This window comes from Numida meleagris, chromosome 2 (assembly GCF_002078875.1).
Source record: "Numida meleagris isolate 19003 breed g44 Domestic line chromosome 2, NumMel1.0, whole genome shotgun sequence".
Taxonomy (NCBI): Eukaryota; Metazoa; Chordata; class Aves; order Galliformes; family Numididae; genus Numida; species Numida meleagris.
Genome location: NC_034410.1, coordinates 77,056,950 through 77,083,857, shown reverse-complemented (window position 1 = coordinate 77,083,857; position 26,908 = coordinate 77,056,950). Strand labels below are relative to the sequence as shown.

The following is a 26,908-nucleotide window of genomic DNA, read 5'->3' as shown; positions in this document are numbered from 1 at the left end:
TGACCTGGCATCCAGCAATCCAGCCTGCACAATGGCCAAAGTAGTTGTACTACTATGGGATTTAGGGAGAGATTTAAGTTTTCCTTCTCCTCTCAATCCATGAAAGAAATGAGTGGCTCAAGCTGACACAGTCTGCTTCTCATTAGCTCTTGCGCAGCCTCTGAGCCGGCATGCTGTGGAAGAAATACTCAGTCACCTGCACAGCAGAATGGACTACACAAATTGTAGCTTGGGTTAAAGACCAGAATGGAGTCATTTAGGATATCCTAGTACTGTGTTATTCTGCACAATTGATCGCAATTTGGAGATTAACAGTCAAGCCATAACTTGCAAGTTTTCTCTCGCATCCTAGAGGGAATTAATGTGTCATGAACTTGTACTAACTGAAGACCTGGCCAACTTTCATGTTAAATGTTAGTAAGTTGCTAACAGAGCCAGAATGTTAACTCTAGGGTTTCTTTTTCATTTTTCCTTATGTAGACTAATTCAAAATCCAAAGAGATGAAAGTGAATCAGTCCTTGTTCCAAATCAGCTGAAAAATAAAGTTTTAGTCTGAAAAAAAAAAAAAGATATATTCTTTTCTCAAAAAAAAAAGGCAAACAAAAATTGCATTTTGGGGCTGTCCTTCTTCTGGACCACTGCCAATCTGCACGGGGGTTACACCAATTTCAAAGGAAAAATAGATCAACTTCTTTATCTTCACAGGGTCATAAACACTTCTCTGTTCTCTCATGTGAGTAACAAAGTTAAGGTTTCTTGTACTGTAAACTGAAAGAGCTGTTTTCATGTCTTCAAATTCATTCACCTTTCACATGTTTCAAATGATGTAATAAGTATTGCCTTCTGAAAAAAATTCTGCCCTTGAATCTCCAGGATAAATCATTTTACTTTCAGCTGCACTACTCAGGCATAAAAATATATGCTATATGATGCTGCTTGCAGTACCATTATGGGTCCTGCTCATGAAATTGTGAAACTATATCCTGCCCATTAAGCTTTACAGACAAATCACTGTGTATACCTGTAGAAGAGCTCAGTGTCTATATGAACTTAGACTGTCAGACATGAAGGATACAATACCATCTACTGGGTTATTTGGGCCTAAATATATTGTTTCAGTATGCTACAATAGACTCAGAGTCACAACGTTCTGAAGATACAAAAGAAATTATGAATAAGCACAATGAACATTTTTGCTTTTTTCGAAGGCTAGTGAGCTTGTTTGTTCAGGATGAATATCAGAGGCTTTGAATAACTTACTTCCTTGCATTTGCTTGCTACAGTATTAGTGCAGAAACCTTCTAAGCCAACAGCTGAACATGGAAGGGACAGGGGAATAAACCCAGGAAAACAAATACAGGTACTTTTATTAACTCCATCAGTAAATATTCCCAACATTATATAATATGATGCCTCAATCTGATATGATCCAGGTCAGAATAGAGCTGCCTGGCACTATTCTCACTGAAAAGCAAAATTCTACCACATCCTAATAATTAAAAATTTTAAAAATTAAGAATTAAAAATTATTATAATGTTCTGAGAGTAAGTGAAAACAAAAACTGGCATAGAAATGTCATAAATTTGGAGAGATATCCAATTAACTACACTCTGATGGATAAGGACTGCTGTCAATTATCTCAGCTAACAAATCAGTCTTACACCTTTAACAGTTGTTGCAGCAGTGTAACTACAATGGCAACAGCACATCTTACTTATTCCAGCTTCACCCATCTCTTAATTTATTAAGAGACTGAAGGACTCTGAAATAAAACACTGCATTTTGTTAACCAACCATTGGGTCAATATGTGAATGCACTTTTTGGTCTATTAACTAAGTTCACATTGTAGCATTTTAACTACAGGAGGCTAAGGCTAAAAGAAGCAAAATAAATCAGAAGAACGTTTCTTTATAAGCTGTCTTAAAAAGAGGAACATTGGAAATGCCATTCTTGATCAGACATGTTGTTTCTACTGTGAAAGGACAGCACAGAAGTAAGCAGAATGCTCAAAGCAAAGCTCAGTTGGATTCTTTATATGCAAAAAAAATCTAAAATTTTGAAATGTGATTTAATATGCTACCTATTTTTTTAATCTCTTGTAATCCTTCCAATCCCTGACATTCTGTGATTCTGTGTGATTCTGTGTAAATCTAGTTCATCCTGATATTACACCCTTTGGTTGTTGAAGGTTTTTTGATTCTTAAGATTTAAGCCTCAAAAATTTCTTGCAAGAAGTTGCATCATGTAACAGTGCCCTGAATGGAAATTAATGCCCCTAATTGGCTTCATATTTCCTTAAAATTCATCATATTACAGTATAGAAATCCCAGTATTTCCTCTTCAGACTTGTCATTACTTTACATATTAGTACCTCATACATCAGAACCTTGTACATTCTGATTTATCAGAATGCCAGCCTTTGGTTTTCCCTGGGTCATTTTCTAGGGCAAAGCTCACTTCTACCACCTTCCTTTAAGAAAAGTAAGTGTGGCTACAGAACAGATTTATATAACAGCTCTATTGAACCTCCAATATCATTCTTAAATTGATGTGTCATGCACTCTTTTGCCCCCATTTTACCTAAAACAAAGCTTTTGCATGCTTACAAAGACACAGCTTTGTGATAGAGGAGACTTCTAAAATCTATAGATGAAATCATAACGTGATCCAATCACTTCAGTCTTTGATCCAAAGGAGTCAGATACATTCAGCTTCAAAATAAGCTTCACTTTGAAGACAAGTTAAAAGCAGTGATGGAGAAAACAGTATGACTTGCAATCTGATTTCATCTAGCTTCAGTCTGGACAGTACAGTCTTCCATTCTGGGATTAGTTTATGGGAGTCTCTAGACTACCTTTTTTTGTCTATTGGAATTACCTTGCTAAAGCTTCCTAAATGCTGAAATTGAATCCGTATTTTTCATAGCCACATAACCTTTCTGTCTTTTAATATTGTAAACATCTCATGCACCAAGGTTATTCTCCTGTCTTGTTCTTCACTATATTTCAAGGTGAGAGCAGAAGTTTTGTTGAAACTCCACGACTTCAGAATTATGACACAACTCATTTCACTTCTCTTACTTAGCCCTCAGAGATATCTAGTGACTCCTGTGTAACATGCAAATCAATCTTTGTGCTGATGATGTGTACTGTAGCTTTCTTTGATACGTAGAAAGTATTTCCATGAAATTAAAACCGACATAGCAGTGAGAACTGTAAAAATAAATAAATACATAAATAAATAAATAATGCTGTATGTAGTTCCATAAGCACTGGAACTAGTCACACTTGATTTCCTGCAAGTTTGTCTTTCAAGACTTGGAAATTTTTCCTTGAGAGTCTCATTTCCCCTCCCCATATCTCCTGCGAGTAGAACTTAGTGGTCCTACAGCTAAAATTAAGAGGCATGCAGTGTCTAGAGAATGGCTACATTTGTGCTAACATGCACACTCACCAACTAGCACATGGTGCAACCTGGAACAAATATGGGACTCAGTGGTAGCCCTGCCTCTGAAGGTGGGAATGAATTTTAGTTATTGTCCTATAATGAATATTTTTCATGCAACTTGTTGCAATTTCATATTTTAACATGAGACAGCCCTCCAAATCAATCAGTTCCTTACTTATGGGTAGATGAATTCTCACTGAACAGACTGCAGTATGATGTTGTAAGCCTTATTACTTGACAAAACTAAGCTACAACCATGTCACCTACTTTTTGTTTTGAGTTTTAGCCTGTAATAACAGAGTTATGGGACACTTCCCAGAGATAACTGAATGTTTGTAGCTCCATAGTAATGAAAAAAATCAATTCATTCTGTCATTAGTGCAGCACAAAACCTGAGCACCCTCTATCCCTTATTCCTTAGTAACTGTGTTTTTCTTTCCCATTCATATTCACAAATGAGCTGAGCTAAAGGGAAACTGAAGTTTTCGTCTTGTAATGCTGAGCCTTTGGAGAGCTGGGCACAGATTGAAGGAGTTTTCAAACACTTTTTTCTTGTGTGGTTATCAGACACAGTAATGATCGCAATGCAAACAGAGCCTCTAATAGCCAGGTGCAATGTATTACATCTAAATTACAATAACAAAGACTATATCTTCAGCATGGGAGCTACTGAAAACCATGAATGATAGCAATTATTATTACAAGACACAGGCTTTCAGGAAACAGCATGGGAAATTCTGGATGTGCTAAATAAGATCTCTTTTCACTGATCAATAAGAGTCTCCATGTGGATGAAAGCACCTGGCTATTACCTGACCTTGAGGAATGCGCAGACCATTCCCTACATCCAAAGCCTTGAGAAAGCTTATGCACAGTTACAGTATGATTTGTTTCCTATGGTACTTTAAATGAGACTTGGCCTTCTGAATCCAGCACACATCATCTGTATCATAGACACTCATCTGCTCAAGGGCAAAGCTCCTGAATGTGAGAACACTCATACAGGACAACACACCTAACTAGGTTTGAGAAAGAAATTTGAAATCAATTAGAATTGTTCCAGAAAAGAAAATATTAAGTGTGAGTGAGAAGTCTCTGAAAGATATTGTTTTAGATGCAAGACAGAACTGCAGTCATTGCCAATCGTCATAGGTTGTACTGAATTGAATACACCAACTTTGTACTGAATTAAGTGGAGTTTTGACAGTTTTTCAGAGATGAAGATTTATTTTTCAACTTTAAATAACTTTTAAAATTACATGCTTCTCAAAAAAGAGATGCTGTATGCTGCTTTATTTTAAACAAGAAAGTGAACAATGTGCATTTTAGCCTCATCAAAGTTAAATAAATCAAACTGCAAAATGATTGTTGGAAATGTAGTTAAAGACTACCTTGAATGCCTCACATTTGGATATATGTAGGTTGTTCTGAAACTAATGCCTCCTATTTATTTCCGTGGCAACTATAACAGATAAAAAGAACAAAATGACACAATTTGATAGAGTGAATTCTGAGCTACAAGACAACTCTTTTTCAACAGTCACCACCATTAGCTATGCATTTTTTGCCAGCCATTAACAAGAGCCTGTATGCTGCGCTTACAAAAACCTGCACCAGAGGAGGTGACCTGCTGTCACGGTCACCACTGCTGAAACGCACCACCCACCGACTCACTGTGCTCACACTGATCTCCAGAAATGTTCAGCAAGCATCGATGAATGTCAGTGGGTGCACTTTTTTTCCACATGGAGGAATTCAATGACACACCTTTGCTTCATACACACTTTCATGTAGAATGCCATTTTGTCAGACTGTCCCTCTGGTGCCATTTGTCACATGGCAACAACGTGTAATGGAATATTGGCAGGAAGGTTCAACCTCAACTGACATACCACCAACATCTGCTTCTGACTTCCTGGGCCAACATCATAAAATAGCAGGCATTACTGTTGGAGCAGGCCGTGTATATACGCATCTTTTCATCAGTTTATGTTTACCTTGAGTATGCATGGCTGATAACTCTCTTAACTGACAGTTGGGCTCCACAACAACTACCACTACTCAATGTGTCAGTGTTTTCTGAACCTATTTCTTGTGATTTTGGTGTTTTGATTTTCCCCCTCTTAATTACTCGACACTGTTTATAATTGCAACTGTACTTACATCATCATCAGAAAGTAAGTTCTACTTTGTTAAACATTTAAAGCATACAAGAAGCAGCTAATACTCATTGAGGTTACGTAATAGACAGAAAAGGAATGAGCATGAAATAGTCAAATGCCATAGAAAAAGAACAATTTTTGTGCTTCACACTTGTGAGAGTGTATTTTCTGGTTTTGCAATAGATTATGGATTATTTGTCTTCAGTCTGAGAGGTCAAAGAGAAACTTAAAAAAGAACCATTCAAATGCATAATAAAAATCTTTTCTGTTTTGCAAGGCTGGATATTTGAAGTTTGTTTTGGGATATAGAAAATATTTTAAAGGCAGTTTGGTGCCATTTCTGATGGAAAAAGTACTTCTGAAAACCTTCCATCTTGAAATTCCCCTTAAAAACTTAATGAAAAAATTGTCAGAAATGTTTTCTTTTTTCCAACACATTTTTTTCTTCTTATGTCATAACCGAAAGTTTAGAATACAGAGAGGTTTTCTTCTCCAAGTTCTGTTTTCAGCACACTTCTGAAACATTAAAATAATAATAAAAAAGATATGAATGCAACATTAGCAACTATGTCTAAGAAATAAACAAATTCTGTCATTCTTTTATTTCATAGAAAAATCTAACATGCTTTGTGTTTTGGTATGGGGAAAGCACATACTCTTTACCAGACTGCTATTACAACAATAAAATTAATGCATACACTAGCATAACTGAAATGATAAATACACATAAAGAATGTCACCCAACTTGAGCCTCAGATTAGATTTCTTATTCTAATAATTCTCAAAGCAAGTTATTTTTTAATACTGACCTGGGGCAAATTCAACTGAGACTATGCTTCTCAGGGGAAAAGAAGCTCTTTCTGAAACAAAGGTACAATTTACCCAAGTATGCTGTAAAATCTAAAGAGATTTGTCCTCTGAGTCACATTAACTCAGTCCGCAGAATTCCGTGGCGCTTTCTCTAGCACTTGTATCACCTGAATATATTAGAGTAATACTTGTTTTGTCATCTACTGTATTTTTCTATTACCTGATTCTGGCTGCTCTTAAGTTTTGCTGTGACAGCCCTTTCTCCTGTTAGACAATTTCCAGCATTTTGTACCAACTTTGATTAATGTAAAAATCTTGATGCGATCTTTATGGCTCCAGAGTTTGATTTCAAGCTTCATCTTTTTGACCTTTAGGATTCTCTGTGGTCTTGTTCTCCGATACTATAAAAATTTATGGTCTTCTATATTCAGTGTAAATGCTTTTGATCCCAAATCTCTGGTTAGCTATTTTCATGTACTAAGTAAACCTCAGTGAGAGATGCATCTTTAAAATACCATCATGTTTTTCTATCTTTGGATTAGTTGTTTGCATCAAAATGTTCATGATTATTTTACAAGACGCTAAGTTTGCAATAGCTGCAAGGAACTCTATCAAGTTCTAACAAAAGATATCCAATTGTCTTGGTTCATTTCTGCTATAAGAGATAACGCCAAGGAGCCAGCTGATGAGAAACATGCATAAAGCAGAACAGAAGCAGTAACCACCTGCTGTGCTATTACAAACTAACAGCAATACAACAAAGCCAAAAGGGAAGGAAAATGCTGAGTAAAAATTATGTAGCAGAAATCTGTGGACAAAGACAGTAGCCGTGGATATGGTAAAAGCAGCAAAATGAGAACAGCTAAATAGATTAGGGCTGGCTGTACTGCAGATGCACAGACTGGTCTCACATTGGAAAACAGAAGACTCCCGCAACATAAAATCTGGTCCCCTGATACAGCTGGCAAACAAGCTGTAGGCTTTCTTTCATGAGGAAACAGTATTTCTTTTTCACTCCCACCCTGCCACTGAGAAACTATTCTAAAAACAAAGAATCATCATAGTTGAGTCCCAAGACAGCATTTAGTCCTCCCTACATCTCTGATGCATAATAAATATATTTTCATTTCAAGATGAAATGAAGTCTAATGTTGTTGTTATCATCTTAAATGATATGCTCTCATCTGGCTACATGCTTCTTTCCTGCTTTTTATGAATATGAGTCTTGACTATACAGACAGCAGGCTCTGTGTAATACAGCTGCAGAAAATCTATGACAACTCTTGGTATTTGAGAATTCATCCTTACTGAAAGCAAACAAGAAACCTGGAACACTTCCTTTTTTATTAAAGCTATTGTCTCATCACTGAAAAAAGAGTACTGGCTATTTTAAGTCCTTGGATCTATTTTCAGATATGCCTTTAATTCACTTGCTGAAATCCTGGCTCATAGCATCTTTTATTCCAGATCTGATGTCTAGCAAGCAGTGTACAATACCACTACCACTTTCACTGTAAGTCTTTGTGAGATTATTTAGGTATACAAGTTCTCTGAAATACTAAAAAAAAAGGGGTTTTAAAAACAAATGAAACTCAGAAAATATCTTTCACCACATAAGTTTGTTGCCTTATTACATCTATTAAAGAAGGGAAATTGGTAGTAATGGGGCAAAAATCATTTCTTTTTTATTAACTATGGTAAAAATCCATAATTTTATTTCTTTCAGAGGACACATACTATTACCAAACAAAATGGTTGAAGTAGAAGAAACTGATGAATAATTAGGTTTTAATTTTACTGCTCTTGTTTCATTTGAATTTTATTAGTATAAATACTTGATTCATCCAAAAATTACAAGAAGTAATAACAATATTTCAGATTGCTTTTTCCTACATTAATGAAAAAAAATCAACCTTTTAGGAATAATAAAGAACTAATGAGGTAGTTCTCAAGATATACCTATCCACAAAGTCCTACAATGGCTACAAAACCTTTGACTCAAGACTGGCTTACTTCCAGGTTCAAATTCACTGAGCCTTAAACAAAAGACAGATTTTACAAGTAGAATTCCTTGTCTTGCAAGAACACCAGGGTTTATAAAGGGCTTCTACTTCAGATTGGTTTCCACTGGTACCTAAGCAGTAGGGAATGCTTTTCTGAACAACGAAACATCCACAGATGCACTGATTATTGTTTTGTTACACCAAAGACATAAATTATAAATCCTAGTAACAATAATCTCAAATCAGTTTTAACTACAAAATTTTTACTAGGTTTTCTATTTTCTTCATGCAGCTTCCCAAGAAAATCAGTGACATATTTTTCATTACAGTCCATGAGAAAATTGCATGCAGAACAAAATTTTTTCCTGAATGAGGCCTAAGATGGGATAAACAGGGATGACTGAGACAGAAAACTTTCAAACTGTGTTCTTTTCTTTGTTGTCCATGAAGGCTTAGCAATAGATCTAATCCATATGTTTGATGTTTTTGTGTAACATTAGGGGGAGACAAATATTTTTTGAAAAATTTGGAAAAGTTATTAGGTTAATTCTTATAGTTCAGCTGAAATACAAGAACAAACCTGTTGAATGTTTTCAATCTACTGAAAATTCAATTTAACACCAGGATGAATATTAAAGAGAGAACAAACTCTGGGAAAATACACACACAAAATCTTTAAATGAAGAAGGATAATAAATAATCCTTTAGTACTGAATTACTGCCAGACTAACAAGTAGTCCATGACAAACCTCAGAATTAATTGACTCTTTGAAATTAAAGCATGTAAAGATTGGTTTAATATATGGAAAAAAAATATTTTTTCTTTTGCATATTTAGCTTTCAGGGACAAAGTTCAGTACATATTTCTCAGCCTGCAACATTAGGTCTGGCCACTAAACACTACATGGCTAAAACAGAACTGCCAGCTTTCCTCTGAGTTGTGCTTGTTTTCTGTCATGGGGGAGATTAATACCTTCTGTCATTCAGCAGCAGAATCTATCTTCTTCAGTTTCAGCCACTTCAAATTTTCAGCCACGTTATGCTTTCTACATAATATTCCCTTCAGTGACAATCCACTACTGGAATTCAATTTAGATGTAACATGAAATAGCACCGCAAGGTTCATCTTCTGATATTCACCTACACACGCAAGGATTTTCCTTCGGCTTCTAATGGTCCAGCAACTAAATCCCTTACTTTAGCTTTGACAGTATTATCCATTCAGCAATATCCACACCAAGGTTATTTTCCAATTGTACTTCAGTGAACATGTCACTCTCCTGGCTGTGTATCTCTGCTGGGTTTCCCTCACCCATGCTCTGCTACATACCATCTCATCACCTTCAAGAAATCAATGTTCCATTTTGATGTGCTCATTTCGTGAAATGTAATATCTATGCTTGTTCAGACATAAGAAGAAAACCCTATACACTTTTCCATATGTTTGTCTTCATACACGGGGCATCCACAATGTATTTCTGTTCATTCATAATTGTCCTACAGTAGCTTTGAAACTTGGCAGCTGTTAGGCTACTGTCATGCTAAGATTACTGTCACTACTCAAGTTTACTTCAGCACTCGCTAGTGGTTTTGTGTAATCTGTATTCACTTCCTGTCCTATTACTTCTTTAGATTTCAAACTTATCCTTTCTGTACTGCACAGGACCTGAGACACCAGGGTCTTGGGCTCATAGCAAGAGTTCCTATGTACTCTGGTGATAAAAATAAAAAATGCTATAAACCTGTCAAAGACACATCCCTTATCCGCACCCATCTTGCCTCTGGACGCCCATATTCTAGAGGATATTGTATAAAAAGTGAATGATATATATTTATCTGATAAACTGTATGAATTTCAATACATTTGAGCAACACAGAGGCAAATACATTTTAGTGACTCATGCTAGAGATACAGCATATGGGCACACACATATCTGCTGAAGGGCAAGCTGAGAATTACTTACCACACTGCAGCCAGGGCAGTCAGGACCGTTTTCACATGTCCTACGCCGAGCCTGAATCCCTCCACCGCACTGAGCAGTGCAGCGTTCCCATGGACCCCAGCTCGTCCAAAACATGTGAGGGGGGCATAACAAATGCTCATTGCAGTACCTGTGAGAAGAGGCGAACAAGGAGGCAAAGAATCTGTTTAGTATCAAGACAACACCTTTCCCAAGTTGCTCATTTGATTATTCAGATAGTTGTTTTTACAAGGAAATATTTTATATAATGAGTCCCACTCTATTCATGAAACGCTGAGCTAACAATTGTCACACCGCACAGAGTTTAAATACTTGTTGAAGCATTTGTTCACTTTATTCAGCGCCTTTATACAATCTGTGTGAAACAACCATGCCATTGCACTGTGAGCCCATAAGTGACGTTGGCAACTACTTTAATAATAACAGTTGTGTCTCTTTGTCTGGAGGAAAAGTGAGTCAACCAAATGAAAGGTAACCATTTATGCAGGCAGTATTTTATCTTACTAGACAAGCACTGATTAGGACTCATCTCTCTCCTCTTCAGAGAGCTAACCTTCCTTTTGTTTTCTAGTGCCTCTGTTTTTACGGGTAAAATAAAATCTGAAACATTGACTCTAGGCATACAGAACTGTGCTGTTTTGATAGTGTTATTGCTTTAGCTTTTAAAGGGTGTTTTTAGCTATTATAATCCTCAAAGGATTTTCCAGCGGGCTGCAAACTGATTCAGAAGGATATGAGCTCCTCAAGAGAAGCAGGAACATTTAACTGTGCAGCTATTGTTACTATAACTAGACAGTCAGATAACAGCAACTATCTCAAGTTTTAGTGATTTTTTTTTTAAAAAACTAAAATTCTGCATTTTTTTTTTCACTCTAGCTGTAGCATGTGCTGTTTGGTAAAGACTCTCTGTGTGTGACCAAAGGATTTGGGCTACCTGAAAGCATGAGTACGGTTCTAAGAGGGGCCAAGGTCATAGAATCACCAATGCTGGAAAAGATCTCCAAGATCAACAAGTCCAAATTTTAGGTCTTATTTGAAATGAAACAAAGCCTTGACAAGTGTTCAGAAAACAGCTGATCTCCAAAGTGTTCAAGTCTTGTGGATGCCACTGCATGGCGCTGGTTGCTACTACTTCTGGCTGTCCCGAATGAACAAATCCATCTGCTACAATATATCCTCATTTCTTACACCAGCCCTTCAATATGCACTGTTTTCTTGCCTTTCATCATTTTGCACTCTTCTTCCATGAAAACTGTACTTAATACTTCAATAATTCACTTCTACACAAAGGGAAACAATGACAGCATAAACTGTTGTCATTTTCAACAACAATAACCATAGCAACATTTTTTTTGTAGAAAGCCCCAAGATCCTCGAGCTCTAATTCTTCACTGCCAAAGAATTCGCATGTTCAGGAAAAAAAAAAAACAACCAAAAAAAAAAAACCAAAAAAAAAACCACCACCACCAAAAACCCTGTTGTTTGTGTATGATACATATATACCAGTAAGTTTATCACAAATGCTGGAGTCTATCACTCAAAATTTGTAGGTCTGAGAAACTCCACTAAAATTTAAAAGGTTGGGAGTGGAGTAAATGGGGCAGTGATGTTTAGTTTTGTCTTTCTGTATTATTAAATAAACTATTAACAGCTTGTATTGACCTTGTCTGCTCTTCTCCAGTAAATTGAGGAAAAACAAAAAAACCTCAATATTTATGAATCTGCTATCTCAGAATTCTTCTGTGTATAATTTGGGTAAATGCTTTTTCAACCTTTTCTCTTTTTCTCCTGTATGTTCATTATTTGCAATTTATAGTTCACATTATGCTATCTATTCCTAAAGATGCAGATGAAAGTTCTGTGACTGGATATTCTTCCCCCAAAACTCAAATAGCTGCATGCATATCATCACATGCACTCGTTAATGGGAATATTTGTGATAGCTCATCTCTGCGATCATTTGTTGAGAATGTGTACCCAATGAAATATACATGCAACATCACCATTTATTTATTCAAATGAGTACATATTTTGCATAATTTAATTAGTTTTTAATGGAGATGTGTTAAATTAATTTGGGATACACAAACGGGATTAAGCAAGTCTGCCATGAAATGTACAATTACTGATATTCAGCCACCCAAAAACTGAAACTAGGGTGGGATTCATCTCACCATAAAATAGACACATGCTATGTAGCTCTCCTGAAATGAAGTAGTAATTATTTTAAAAACATGATTTATGGCACCGTAGTGTAAAGATCACAGAAATACAGTACTCAGTGTATTGATTTCTCTCCATTAACAATAAAGGCTGTGCGGGAGATGGATATCTATGCTTCCATGCAGTCAATGGAAATTTTGTTGATACAAACTACAGAGCTAGAATGATTCATTTGATGAAATTTAGGAATATAAACTAGAATGAGACAAATTACTTTGTTCTCCACTGCTTGTATTGACTAGACTTCCACAGACTGTAGTGGAGTTCAGCATAAACACATTGAGGGCATTTGAAGTCAGGTGTGACAGATCTCACTTAGATGAGATTCCTGACACTATGCAGTGACACCTGCAATGCCATTGTGCTGTATCACCTGCTCTAAAGTGGAAAACAGAAACTAAGTCTAACAACTGACACAGTAAGCACCTGAAAGGCTGGCAATTCTGCTAACCAACACTACTTAAATATGCAGTTGAAACTACAAAATGAAACTGAGAAAAGACCTAACGTGCCCGTGCAATTACTTCAATTCAGGGAAAAAAATAAAATCATCAGAACTGATTGCTAACTTTACATTTTTTTCAGAAAAGGAAAAAAAAATAACACAGCAAGCAAACAAACAATGAAACCACAGTGTACAAGTTGGATTTTATTTTCTGTTTAGCCAGCCAACCTCTAAAAACATCAGGTATGTTTTCAAAATTAGAGATATCCCTGCAATTGATCTTTGAGCGCTGTCCTACAGCAAGGGGCTTTGAGCCAAGCTTCATTATATTTCTTTTTGGCTGCATTTCAAGTCACTCAGTAACCCTTTCTCCCTTTTGCTCTTTCTTACCCTCTTAATTTTGTTCTCAGGACCCACAGGGCTAACATTTTAAAGTAATTCAACAAAAGATCTGTGAAACCACTGCCCTCTCCCCTAATCCCATCTCTAACTGCAATGAGGTCAGAAGGAAGAACAGCCTAGAGAAATGTGAGTTTTGTACAGTGACCTTTCCCATTTTCTCTTAAAGTGAATCCAAGTTTAAATTTCCTAATAAAGAGATTGTCATACTGGGGTAAAGAAGAGCGTCCCCTGTCTACATACATCCAGAACCATTAGGTCCTAGAGTAACTTGTTATTTTTACTCCAGACAATTCTAGTACAACTGGAATTTTTTATTTCAATGCTACAAAAAGTCAAATTATTTCAGTGTTGTCATGCATCATTGACTGAAACAAGTTAGCTATATGATAGTTATGTGTCTTTTTTATTCAACAAAAAAGATTCTATTTAGACGTATAATTCTTAATTTTGAACAGTATCATGCTATTATGTATTTAAGAAAAACAAACTAATCATAATCATTGCTCACCCACTTTGCAATACTGTTACATGGTGGGTACTCCCAGTTACCAGCTGCTGATAACTTAATGGGAAGGACAGACTGTGCTGAAATTGATGGGAATGCTTTAATTGAAAGCAGACATATGACAGATGCACATGCCTTACTGGAAGGATATTGCTGAATCAAGAGAAATTCCCTCCCAGGAGGCTGCTGAAGGTGGTGGGGGCTGAGGCATGTGCTCTCAGGGAATTCTGTGGAGTAGGAGTGAACAGAGAAACTGAGAAGCAAGGGAGCACACACTTCCTGGCAGGATGGGCAACCATGGGGGCAATGGAAAGCCCAAGGCCTCTTGTGTTTGATCTGCTCTGCTAAAGGAGATCAAGCTTGTCTGTACTGCTGTACAGAAATAGGCAGAACTACAGGCAAGAACCACTCGACTCTCACTCATTCCTCCTTCTTCTGGAAACAAGTCTGAGAGATCTGTTGACGATTGTGTTCAAAGGAAAAGATGACAGTATCTACTGCTTCTAATCTTGTACATAAGAAAATTTCCAGCATTTTCAAATGTTTACACCTTAACTGCAACCAATCCATTTTTCTAATCCTGATTTGCTTTGCTTTGCTTTTTTCTTTCTTTTTTCCTTTGTAATGGAAGAAGATTACACTCACTAGAAGCAATGGATTCTCATTCTAATGTCCCTCATTTCCGTACAGAGAGAGACCAAAGGACTTAATGAGTCTGGACCTACTGCATCTTCCTCACAAAGGAGAGGAAAAATATTTTCACTCAATGACAAAGTCAAGAAGGGACACTACAGACCTTATAAACTAAAATCTTGAGAGTTTTCCCGCAGCTTCAGTGCATATTCCACGCACAGGAAAAAACAACAAAAGGAAACAAATTTTTAAGGCCCTTGTGAATTCATCTGGACATCTTCAGTCTTGACTCTTAAATACAACATTATCTGTTAAAATCCTATTTTTACTCCCTCTCCATACTTTGTCCAAACACATACCATCTGAACTTCTGACCTATTTCTACAAGGCGAATTGGCTTTGTAATGCAAGTATTTGCTGCTATCTTTCAACTGCTTTCCACTCCTCCACCCTTAAGCAACAGAGCATGCAACAACTTAACCTATTTGTAAAATTTAAAATTGGCAAATATTTCCACTGATTTCAAGGGAAAGACCAGCAAGCACAGATCTGTCTGATACATTAGGTATTGTAGGATCTCAGCTTTCATGAGGTAAAACAAGCATAGCCTAGACATTTACCCCTTCATGTGTGAACAAATATTATCAAACTGAATATTCATTCACATCTGTAGGAGAATTAACCTCAACAGTGCACTTTTTTGTGTTTAGTTTTTATGGAATTATTTGCTGGATTTCTGCTGGGAACTGTGTTTGTTGCAAAGCTTGGCATAATGACAGTTGTGGAAACTGAATCTCATATTTAAGCTCCTTAAATGTGTGAAGGTGACATGAATATGTACTTTAACATAAAGACAAAAGCACACAATTTAACCTAATTAAACCACCTAATACTAATTTTTACTAAGTCTACACATTTATTCACTTTACTCATGGGCTGGGCAATTAAGAAAGTAAAATGTTAGGCTATTTATAAACATTAATTAATTTCCACGAGAAAATCTGAGATGCTGCTAATTGGTATACCCCAGATGCAAAAACAAGTTAAACATTTCTTACGAACTACTGAATATTTCTCAGCCTGCCTGAATGTTTTGGGCCCAGTTCTCAAGTGCTCAGTATCCATGCAATGCAGAGGCACTAGAGGGAAGCACTGAATTAGGACTTATTATAAATACTCGTACTCCACTGCCTTCAGCTCAAAACTCTTCACAAGCTGTTAGAATCTTCAGGGCATCAAAAAGCCTTAATAGCCCCAGTCAACCTTACCTGAGGCCTCTGCCTACACCTAGCAGGTCCAGGAGTTGTCTTGTTCTGACAGCTCCTTCAGTGCTGTTGGAGGAGTACTTCGCTTGCTTCCTGGCCAGCCATGGAGCTCCCTTCTTCATACCTCAACGTGTGGACTCATTTCTGGCCTCTCTGCTACAGACCTGCCTGGGAACTGCCAGATACGGCCTATGGTTTGGATTCCCAACCAGACCTCAGACCTCCCTCAGCACCATGATATCAGCCATAATCTAGAAACTGGCCTCCATCTCCACGCTTGCTGTGGGTGATGGGATGGGGTCTGGCTAGGAAGTTTCCCAGGACTCTGCTTTTTACAGCTTTGAAAAGACTGATCCAAGTGCTTGGCTTGACTCTGTCATAATTGTGAGAAATAAGCATTAAGGAGCCTTGTTCCTCTAGGAAAGTTGCTTTAGAAATTATATGACAAAATGCCCTAACATAACAAACCTTCTTGAAATAAAATACATATAAAAGTATCAGCATATTGAAGCATCATGGATAGCCTAAAGAAAATCAGAGTCAAGGCAGGAAAGTTAGCTGTGAGCAAGCTAGTGAATGAGAGGAGGGCGGAAAGGAAGATGTAGGGCTGGTGGGAGTGGGGGGTGTTTCAAGGAGAAAAGAAACAGCAACAAGGGAACTGTGAGAGAAAAAGGCACCCTGTAGTACATCCCAGATAACTGCTGAACTAGATGACAGGGAAGGGACAAGTAAATTGCAGGCTACAAAAGCAGAGCAAACATCCTTTAGAATGACTACACACCAAATTTCAGTCCTCCTGAGTTATTATTTAACTCATTTGTATCACTTCCAATTTTGTAACTGCTTTTTCAATGCATCCATTGTCTTAATACTGGACATTTATTTTATAATCAGATAAGTATTTGTCGTGTCTTTCTGTATTTCTCTGAAACACCTTACTGGACTTCTATTCAGCACTAAAATTAAGATGAACAATGACTACTAAGATTCATGTCCATCACCAAGAAGTCTATTCAAACTAAACTCTTTTCTTCTGCACTCAGTCTTATTGTGTCCTGGACTGAACTCTCAGATCAAGAAAATCTGTTATTCATGCTGGGACAAAGCTATGTAACAGCAGACATAATCTTACATTTGGCGGACAGCTTTTAGGTTCAGCAGCCTTTTTTGGGAAAGCAATTTCCAAAATAACAAAATGCTCTCCTCTGTGATGAAATGGTAAATATTCATGGCTTCGAAAAAGCAAGGGTTCACATGTTCTACAATACTGACCCTTTACATTTAGAATTAGAAAGACCAGGCCCCTGATCTTCTGTTAATACATAAATGTGTGATGCAGCTTCCCTTCACTGGAATCTTTTCATCTGAGGAAATGCCAGAACCAGTGTTTAATTAAATCTCCCCTACTGAAACTCACTATAAAGGTTACTGAATCTTACTTTGATCTCACAGCAATACAGGATACAAAATCATCCCTTCTCCTTTGGTTATGTGAAAGTTTTTTACAGAAACACTGAAATAAGCTGCAAGTGCATACTGAGGGAAATGTATCTGCATACATCTCTTGGAATGGATGACTACAATCCTCCAAATTCTTACACCAGCACCAGTATTCTGATATCTATGCTTTTTGGCATGCCTCAGAAAACATGATAATAAACACATCTAAGAGTTGTAGCTTATCTGAATTCTCGTTTGGTTTAAATAAATATTTAATTTCTGTTAAAATTACCAGCATATAGATTACAAATTAGAGACCTCAGAGGAGGGCATGTATAATGGAACTAGAGGCCGGAAACTCACATTCTGAGCTATTATAAAATGCTCAGTCTGGTGAAAAAGCAGTAGATAGGGAAATCAATATTTAAGCTGACTTGATCTGCTCAGGGGTTAATATACATGCAAACAAGTAAGAAAACCGAACATCTGAAACCTTACTAAAAGATATTTGAGTCCAGGTGCATTGTATTTACTGAATATGAGACAAAGCCCATGAAACTTCCCTTTGTGTTATATAGAAGCTTAATTCATTTAAGACAGAAAACATGAACTCGTGGCATCAGTAACATACTGCTGTGACCTTACTCTATTTTGTTCTGAATTCCAGGTCTTGAGCCCAGGCAAGTTGCAATTTAAACATACTGCGATCAATTTTCCAGGAGAATCAATTTTCAGGGTCTCAAGGGACAGCAGTACATTGCTTCAGCACAATTCTCTGGTACCAGGAGCTCAGCTGGCTCAGAAGGGATGCAGCTAAGTGAAAGATGAAGGAACTGCTGCAGCCCCACATCCTTCCTAATGGAAACGCTGCTACTGTGCAGCACATGGAGTTCAAGAGAATGAAAGAAGAGGAAAAGAAACACCAGGCAGGTAAAGGAGAAAATGTCCTATGGATTACAGCTAAGCAGAAGAAATTGAAGCAGATGGTAGAGAAAAAATAACTCACCTCTCCTCACGATTCTGTCCCACACAGACACGTCCTCCATGCCGAGGGGTTGGATTGCTGCAGGAGCGCTGACGAACTTGAAAGCCTATTCCACAAGTGGTACTACAAGGTGACCAAGAAGTCCATGGTGTCCAGCCTCCATTTCTGGTAGAATAAAAAGCTCAGGCTCTGTCATCTGTTATACATAGCGAATGGCTGATTAGGTGCGAATGACAGCAGAATCTGACCCATTAATATTTCCGTAGTTATCACTGATACCGCATCGTGTTCCATTTCTTAAAGAATACTAAACTAAACTAAAAGTGCTCTGATTCTTCCATGTTCCTTGCTTGTGATCAGCAGCTGTTGCAAGGACCTCATTACACAAAAAGTAAACAAAGTCCAAAGACATAACGGAACTACAGACTATCCTGGCTTGGAAGGGACCCACAAGGATCATCAAGTCCAACTCCTGGCTGTACACAGCAACAACTAAAATTCTCTTTAGTTGCTTTCAGTCACTTTATTATGGACAAACCTGATCTGCAAACTTCTATACAAAAGTTCTGAAGATAAATTTTAATTACATATTTTTCCAATTTGTAGGTCTTTTTTTTTTAAAAAAAACTAAATCCCTTAGTAAATATGACACAAACTTGTTCCAGTAAATTATCACAAATATTATCAATTTATATTGATCTTGATCTATTGTTATTATAAGGGATAAAGAGTTGGTAATAAATTAAAAAAAAAAACATTTGAAAAAAAAATCAGATATCATTTCTAAAATGGACAAAAGGTAAGATCTCAGTCAGTAGAATGTCTTGCTCAAGTGGCAAAATAACAAAATCTCTCAATGTCCATGAACTCTGGGAATCAATTGTTAATATGTTAATATAGATGTCCAAATAGTAGTGTAATACTGCCAATATCAGTATGTGAAACAAGTTCAAAATCATGTTCTCAATTCCTTTCTAAGCTGAACAAACTTTGATTGTTCAGAATACCAAGCATATTTTTCTACGATTCTCCAGATGTTAAATACTATATTGTTACTTCTAATAATTTCCATAAACTTTACTACTTCCACTAACAGAGCTTGCAGTTATCTTGTGTGGAAGGGCAATCAGTTTTATTCACAACCATGATGTGCAAAACAAAACAAAACAAAAAGACAAAAAAATGAAAGAATCACTGAAAATAAGCAGAAGGGACCAGTTTATTTTTCATCTTCCAACTAAAGTATGTAAAATGTTTTAAAGATGAACCCTAAATGCAATTCAGAGTATGCAGTGTTCTGAGTCTCTCTGAAATTATATATCACTGTGTTTTTTATGACAGTGGCTATGTGCCTGAGAAAGACAAAAGACAGGCTAAGAAGTGGCATACAAGCTGGCAACAGATCCAGATGTCATGAAACTACCAAAAGATATAAGGGATACATCTTTTCCAAGTCAGATAGGGGAATACAATGGTGATATGAAGCCAAAAAAAGTGAAAAAAGTAAACAGTTCTGACTTCCAAAAAAAAAAAAGTATTATTACTTACAGAATTGACTAGAACTGAGAAAAATATCATACTCTGACTATTACCTAATATTGATTTTTTTTTCTCTTAGCTTTTGTTAAAATTAACTGAGGTCAATATAATTTGTTACACTGCATTTGAAATCACTGCTTGCCATTTCACTCATTCTCTCTCCCACAATGTTTGAGACTTTTCTAATGTTTCATTTGCTCCGGCCTTTGCTGTGAGCTGCTTCAAACACAGAATAGGATCAGTGGATTGCAGATGAGATTCGAAAGGGTAGGTTTAATTCTGTTTAAGTTAAAAACTTTAAAAAACATAAATGATAGAACCTGAAATTGTTTTGTTTACCTGGAACAGTTGGCAATTTCTATGGTTGGTCCTTCACACAGCCACCCTCCGCACTGAGGAGCTGGACTGTCGCACACACGGGTCCTGCAGAGGCAGGAGCCAACGCTGGCACCGTCCGTGTGGCTGCATGGTTTCCACTGCGACCACGTTCCAAAATGTCCATCCACTGTCAGATTTCTTGTCTAGGAACAAACACAACACAAAGGCTGACCTGAGGCCTGACAGCTGCTTTGTACAGCCCCTTAATTCAGAAGTACATGGAAGTAAAGCTGTCAGCCACCAACAATAAAAGTCTCCACTGGAGAGGTTTTGCTTCCAGACAGTACACTTCCCTTGTAATTTCTACAGCTGTAGGATTCCTACCACCTCCTACTGATCTTGGTCGCTGGATGCCACCATGTAGCAAAAACAATAATTATAACTAATTGTTCCCTTTCACAACTCTGCTTGCCTACTGTTATTCGATAAAAAGTGTATTTTACTTTCTCAACTATCCTCTGCTGACAGTGTTTCCTATTTCCTAAAGTTTGCCCATGTTTAGGAACCTGGATACTGACTGTAAAACAGCATGTGCAAGAATTCTTATGGAAACCTGAGTCTGGATCAAAAGAAAGGGGCACCAGAGGATAATAGCCTAGGGTAAGACAAACAGCTGAATCAACCACAAATTCTCATGATGAATATCTTTATTTGACAAAGTTTTTGTGATGGATATGCCTCATAGCACCATTTAAAAAAATGTGAAATGTGCTTTTAAATATGACTTTCTCTAAACATTAGAAGTAATTATATTAATCTATCATAAAAACATTTTTTAAGTGGCACCTAATCCTGCATGATGAGCCAGTTTGCTCCCACAAAAGTCATTTCTCAACACCTTTGACTGGGAGGGTCAGAATGTTTTCAACTCAGTGGGAACATTTCCATCATGCAACCGCAACACGTTAATAAGAAATCCTTATTACCCAGTTGAAAGAAAATGTGCTAGCTCAAATTGCATAAGCTAACTTTTAAACACAATTAGGCTGGAGAATTCATCTCCATTTACAAATCTAGATTCTGTACCATTAATTCTTTTAGCAAAGTGCTAATTTTTACTAATTTGCGATCATAAGGAGAAATAATGGCAACATTATCACTTAAATGTTAATAGATTTGCCATGTTTAATTGCTATATTTTAGCTTTCAGTCAAAAAAAGTAACCATAATTCATTATTTCAAAATTCTGCTGACATCTGTTTAATGAAAATAACTCACTGACTTTGCTCATACCGAGTATGCAATACAAAATACTTATCAGTAAGTGATAAGTAAGCTCATTCTCTCTTACACCACAGCTGTAATCAGTAGTTTGTAAGCCAGCAATGATATGTCCCCAACACAATCTCTGAGATACGAAAATATATTTCCTGCTTTCTATTCCTATACCTTACCAAAGCATGTTTACTGTTTCACTTACAATTATAAACTAAACCTGCAGTTGTCTACAGTTATTACAGTTAACATCAAAAGGTAGGGAAAGTATTCCTGAAACCTGGATGAAAGCTTCATTTCATAAGCAAATACTGATAGCAGGATTCGCTTCCTTCATTTTTTCTTTTGTCCTGCAAAAGTCATTGAACCGTAGTCTCTGCTGATACCTACAATTGCCGATACCTACCTGCTCTCCTTACCAATGTCTCACTTTTCAAAGTGATATCAAACAGTTCATAAGTAGGTCTCTCCAAAAGTAATGCCTCCTCTTTATTCTCCATGGAAATTAGAACAGATACAAAGAGCACAATAACTCTATTTGATAGAGCAAATTCTCAGCTACAAAAAACTATTTTTCAGCAAAGTCACCACCAATAGCTGTGCATTTTCACCAGTGATGCAGAAGAGCCTGCATGCTGCACTTGTAAAAATATGAATCAGCAGAGGTGACCCAATGTTTCATAGCTGTTATAAGAGTGTCATTACTAGGAAAATGTTGCCTGCACAATCCATCTTTCATTGATCCAAACAGATGGAGGTCAGAAGGTCATACAGTGGGTGTGATAGGATAGTCCAGCGAAGATTGGCAACATGCTCCAGGGTCTTCAAATTGGTAAGGGGCCTGGAGTTATCATCTTGCAAGAAATAGATTGTCTTCTTCTCTGGCCTAACTCTGGAAGTTTAAACCTTCAGCTCAGTCAGTGTCACGATGTAACGGTTAGAGCTGATGTTTTGTATGGATTCCTGGAAGTCTAGAAGAATCACCCAGAATTCAGTGCACATCACTTTACCTGCTGAGAGCTGTGTCTCGAACTTTTTCTTTGATGGGGAATCCACACACCACTACTTCATAGATTTCTGTTCTGACTCCAGCTTGTAGTGGTAACACCACATCTTGTCACCGGTAATTATGTGATCCAGGAAACTGTAACCTTCAGCCTTGTATTGATTCAACAGGTCCTGACAAACTTCCGTATGGTATTCTTTCTGCACCTGTGTGAGCATTTGTGGGACTCACTTGGCACAAACTTTGTGAGACTCCAACATTGCCACCATTATTTCCAACTGTCATGGTTTTATGACAGATCTAGAGGTAACTCCGTGACACCAACACATTGAAACTGATATTAAGCACCGTACAGAGTTCCCTGGTCAAAATCTGCTGATTTGCATGGATGAGTTGATCGAGACACTCTTCATTTCATGGTATGACAGCTGTGCATGGCCGTCCAGAATGTGGCTTGTCTTTCATGTCACCGTTGCCACTGTTGAAACACATCATCCACCACCTCACTGTGGTGAGGTCTCCAGTGTTTATTCTCCACTGGTTAGTCTCCAGAAATGTTCGGCAAGTGTTGATGAATATCAGTGGGCACCATTTTTTCCACATGGAGTAATTCAATGACTCACTTTTGTTTCAGACGCACTTCCATGTCAGACAGCATTTTGTCAGACTGCCCCTCTGCTGCCATCTGTCACATGGCAACAAAATGTAATGGAATATTGGCAGGAAGGTTCAGCTTCTACTGCCATACCACCAGCAGCTGCCTCTGATGTCATAACCCAGAAAAATAAAATAAGAGGCATTACTTTCAGAGCAGCCCTCACAATAGGAAAGCAAAATACACTGATCATGGACCTTCTTAACCCTCACTAGAATCCATGCGAGACCACTGCTCATTAACCTTTCACAATCTTACATGGTGAAAGTCACGACCAAACAGACAATTACGGCTATATTTTCCTGACACGGATGCATTCTGCTTTCTCTCTATATCATCCTGTATTTGTCACCCTTTCCTTTCTACAACTACCTCTAAATCTCTTCTTCCTTTCTAATTCCCCTCATATATCCATCTTGCTCTAGAGCCTCTCTGTACCCACCTTGTCTCCCCATTTTGTGCCTCTGTCCTCTGAGGCAAGGTCACATCTTCAGTGACCTCATCCTTAAATCTGTCACACACTCTATGGTTTGAGGTAATATTGTGTACAATTTAGTTACTTTGGAGTATTTCCTGAAGCTGCTAATGCAGTCAGGTATGTTCCCATACATGTACTGTTTTCCCACATACACTGTATGCCAGAGCTATGAAAATGAAGCCATTTCACATTGCATATATGAATAAAATCAAACAAAAGAAAACAAAATCAAAATTATTATTTGTTTTCACTTTGATTGTTAAAGCTCTCTGATGATATCAGCCTACTTTTAGTGATGGATTGCAAGAGTTACCATCAGAAAATATTTTGGCAAAACAATTAACAAAATTCTTCATTACTATAAAAGTTAAATGAATATTAGATAAGCTCTTAGATGAATAATAGCAATATATGACCAAGTGGATGAATCTCAAAGTTGATATGTGTGCCATAGCATTAATTACTATCTATATGCGCTCACAATTGGTGTACTCATGCCAAAAATACCCTCTTGAGAATTATAAATCAAAGCCAGACAACTAAAAAAACTATACTTCTCACAAATGATCTTCAAAGTCCAGAGACACAATACCACAGATGCTCAGCTACCTCTCTTAGACCTCTCCCTGTTCTATGGAATGCCAATCAATATCAATTACAGCTTGGCTTGTATATCCTGTGGATAAAGCACAGAAAAATTCTCTGAAAATAAGTATTTGAAAGCCTTAATGAATAAAATTGTAATAAGTTTAGTTTGCCAGAATATAGTGTTATTTCAAAGGAAAGTTTCTATGTAGTTCTCAAGCTTGCTCTATACAGTGTTATTTGCAGTTCAAGAACTGAAGTGGGGACAAGCTCAGGAAGCCCTTATTACTGATGAAAGCTGGATTGAATTCTAAAGAATTCAAGGGGGCAGAATTCTTCAGGGGCAGAAGGCAAAGAGAAAGTAAAGAGCATAGTAATACAAGGAAGATCCATCTCAACCCTCATTTTTGTGTAGTGAGGGAAAAGAATCAATATTTAAACAATACTAAAACGATATTAAAAAAGAAGGATTTAAAAAGTACTTTGTTGGTATTTATTTTATATTCAATTTAATCAAACTATTTTTAAGAGAAGTGTTAAGCCATTATAAATATTAACACAAAGTTTATAACAATTAGCACTCATTTATGTGCATGAGACTTAACTTTCACAGCCCACCTCTCCAATTCATTGATACTGAAACATGTTATATGGCCTTTTATAGCAATCGTGGCTATAACAATCCTAAAAGAAAAGACTGTAACACTAACAGTTAGATATTGTAGAAGTAGAAAAGGAGAAAAATCCTGCAACTCTCTATCACTAACCTTAGTGATTAAAAAATCTTGCAGAATTAGTGTCTTTCTCTAACCTTAGTGAACATTTGCTTTCAAAGTGGGAATACAGACATCACAGGGAAAAAAAAATGACTGTCTTCTGAAAAAAACTATAAATCATTTGATCTTTTTAGTGTAAATAGTTTGATGAGAATTTGAAAAGAAACTAAATATCTTGTTCAAGTCTAATGGGAAGGCTTGTGGAAAATGCTATTAAATACAGTGTTGAGAAATCTTGAGAAATCTTATGGCAGCTCACTTTCATGAGATTCACATGGAATCAAAAGTCTTGAGAGATAAAAGAATGTGTTTGAACTTACTGGACACATAGTAATGCTTTGCTCCCACTGACTCATGCTCAAACTTTCTTCCAGAGTTGTGCATTTCTTCATCACCATGTCCCAGCCACAGTAAGGATCCTGGGATCCAATGCATGCACTGTGAATGAAAACCAGTAAGAAAACATGAACATTCATCCTTGTTTATATTTGCCAAAGATCCCTGAATGACTATATGACACCTCTTCATATTTCACAGACCCAAAACAGACAGTGTAACTGATCCCTGTTATGGCATGGCACAGATAAAATGATTAAATAATGAAAAAATAGCTAGAATTTCTTTGAAGTTGAAACTGAATTTCTGGCAGCAGGAACAGTATGTAGACAAGAATTATTATGTTGTACTTAATTGCTACAGTTACAGTAATTCATAAAAATCATGTTGTTTGCTCCAAGTAAGGAGGATTTCAAAAGTTATAGTTCATAAGATTTTCTATCAATTTTAGAATTATAGTTATCATAGAATCATAGAATCATGGAATTAGCTAGGTTGGAAAAGACCTACAAGATCACCTAGTCCAACCATCCACCTACCACCAATAACCCCACTAAACCATGTCTCTCAACACTATATCTAAATGTTTCTTGAACACCTCCAGGGACGGTGACTCAACCACCTCCCTGGGCAGCCCGTTCCAGCAACTGACCACTCTTTCAGAAGAGTAGTATTTCCTAATGTCCAGCCTAAATCTCCCCTGGCGCAACTTGAAGCCATTCCCCCTCGTCCTGTCACTAGTTACAAGAGAGAAGAGGCTGACCCCCAGCTCAATACAACCTCCCTTCAGGTAGTTATAGAGAGCGACAAGGTCTCCCCTGAGCCTCCTCTTCTCCAGACTGAACAATCCCAGCTCCCTCAGCTGCTCCTCATAAGGCCTGTGCTCCAGACCCCTCACCAGCTTCGTTGCCCTCCTCTGAACACGCTCCAGGGCCTCAATGTCTTTTTTGCAGTGAGGGACCCAGAACTGGACGCAGTACTCAAGGTGGGGCCTCACTAGGGCTGAGTACAGAGATCATCATCATCGAGATGATGATGAGATGACAGAGATCACAGTATCATCGAGAGAAATGATAGGACAACATCTACTCCTTGAAAATGAATCAGAAAATTCTCTGTTTTATATATATTTATATATTTATGTAACTCCCTGTTATATATATAAACAGTGCAGATGACATAGCACTGGCTGTTGTAATAGGCGGCTGCGAGGATACGAGATGTAACGAGAAAGGCCCCCTCCCCGAAGGAATAGGGACAAGTTGACCAAAGAATGTACCCGTGACACAGGGAAAATGGCAAACTAAGATGATCCGATAAGCTACCTTTTGATATGTCAAAACTGTCATACTGCTTCATGCTTCACTGCTATATGCCTCAGCAACTTCACTGCTACATGCCTCAGCAAAAATATCCAATCAGCATTAAGGGAGTAAGCTTCAGATGGCAATAGTGGATAACAAGTATTATAAAAGTAGTGCTATACCTTTGAATAAAAAAAGCTTTTCTTGCTGCTATTGTGTGTGTGTCTGTGTGTGTGTGTGTGTTTTCAAGTGGTGCCGAAACCCGGGAACGTGTATGTGTGTTTACAAGTGGTGCCGAAACCCGGGAATGTGTATGTGTGTTTACAAGTGG

General features: G+C 37.3%; 1 protein-coding gene across 6 annotated transcripts in view; it reads right to left on the bottom strand.

Annotated features, from left to right (window-relative positions):
• SEMA5A (semaphorin 5A) overlaps nucleotides 1-26,908 on the bottom strand; it is a 325,269-nt gene that overhangs the window by 55,686 nt on the left and 242,675 nt on the right. For all 6 annotated transcript variants that reach the window (XM_021386099.1, XM_021386098.1, XM_021386095.1 and 3 more), the window contains 4 exons: nucleotides 25,258-25,375; nucleotides 20,184-20,365; nucleotides 18,327-18,470; nucleotides 10,390-10,537 (listed from right to left, as the gene is read on the bottom strand). In XM_021386099.1, the coding sequence (XP_021241774.1) occupies nucleotides 10,390-10,537; nucleotides 18,327-18,470; nucleotides 20,184-20,365; nucleotides 25,258-25,375 (592 nt within the window). The remainder of the gene's footprint in view (nucleotides 1-10,389; nucleotides 10,538-18,326; nucleotides 18,471-20,183; nucleotides 20,366-25,257; nucleotides 25,376-26,908) is intronic.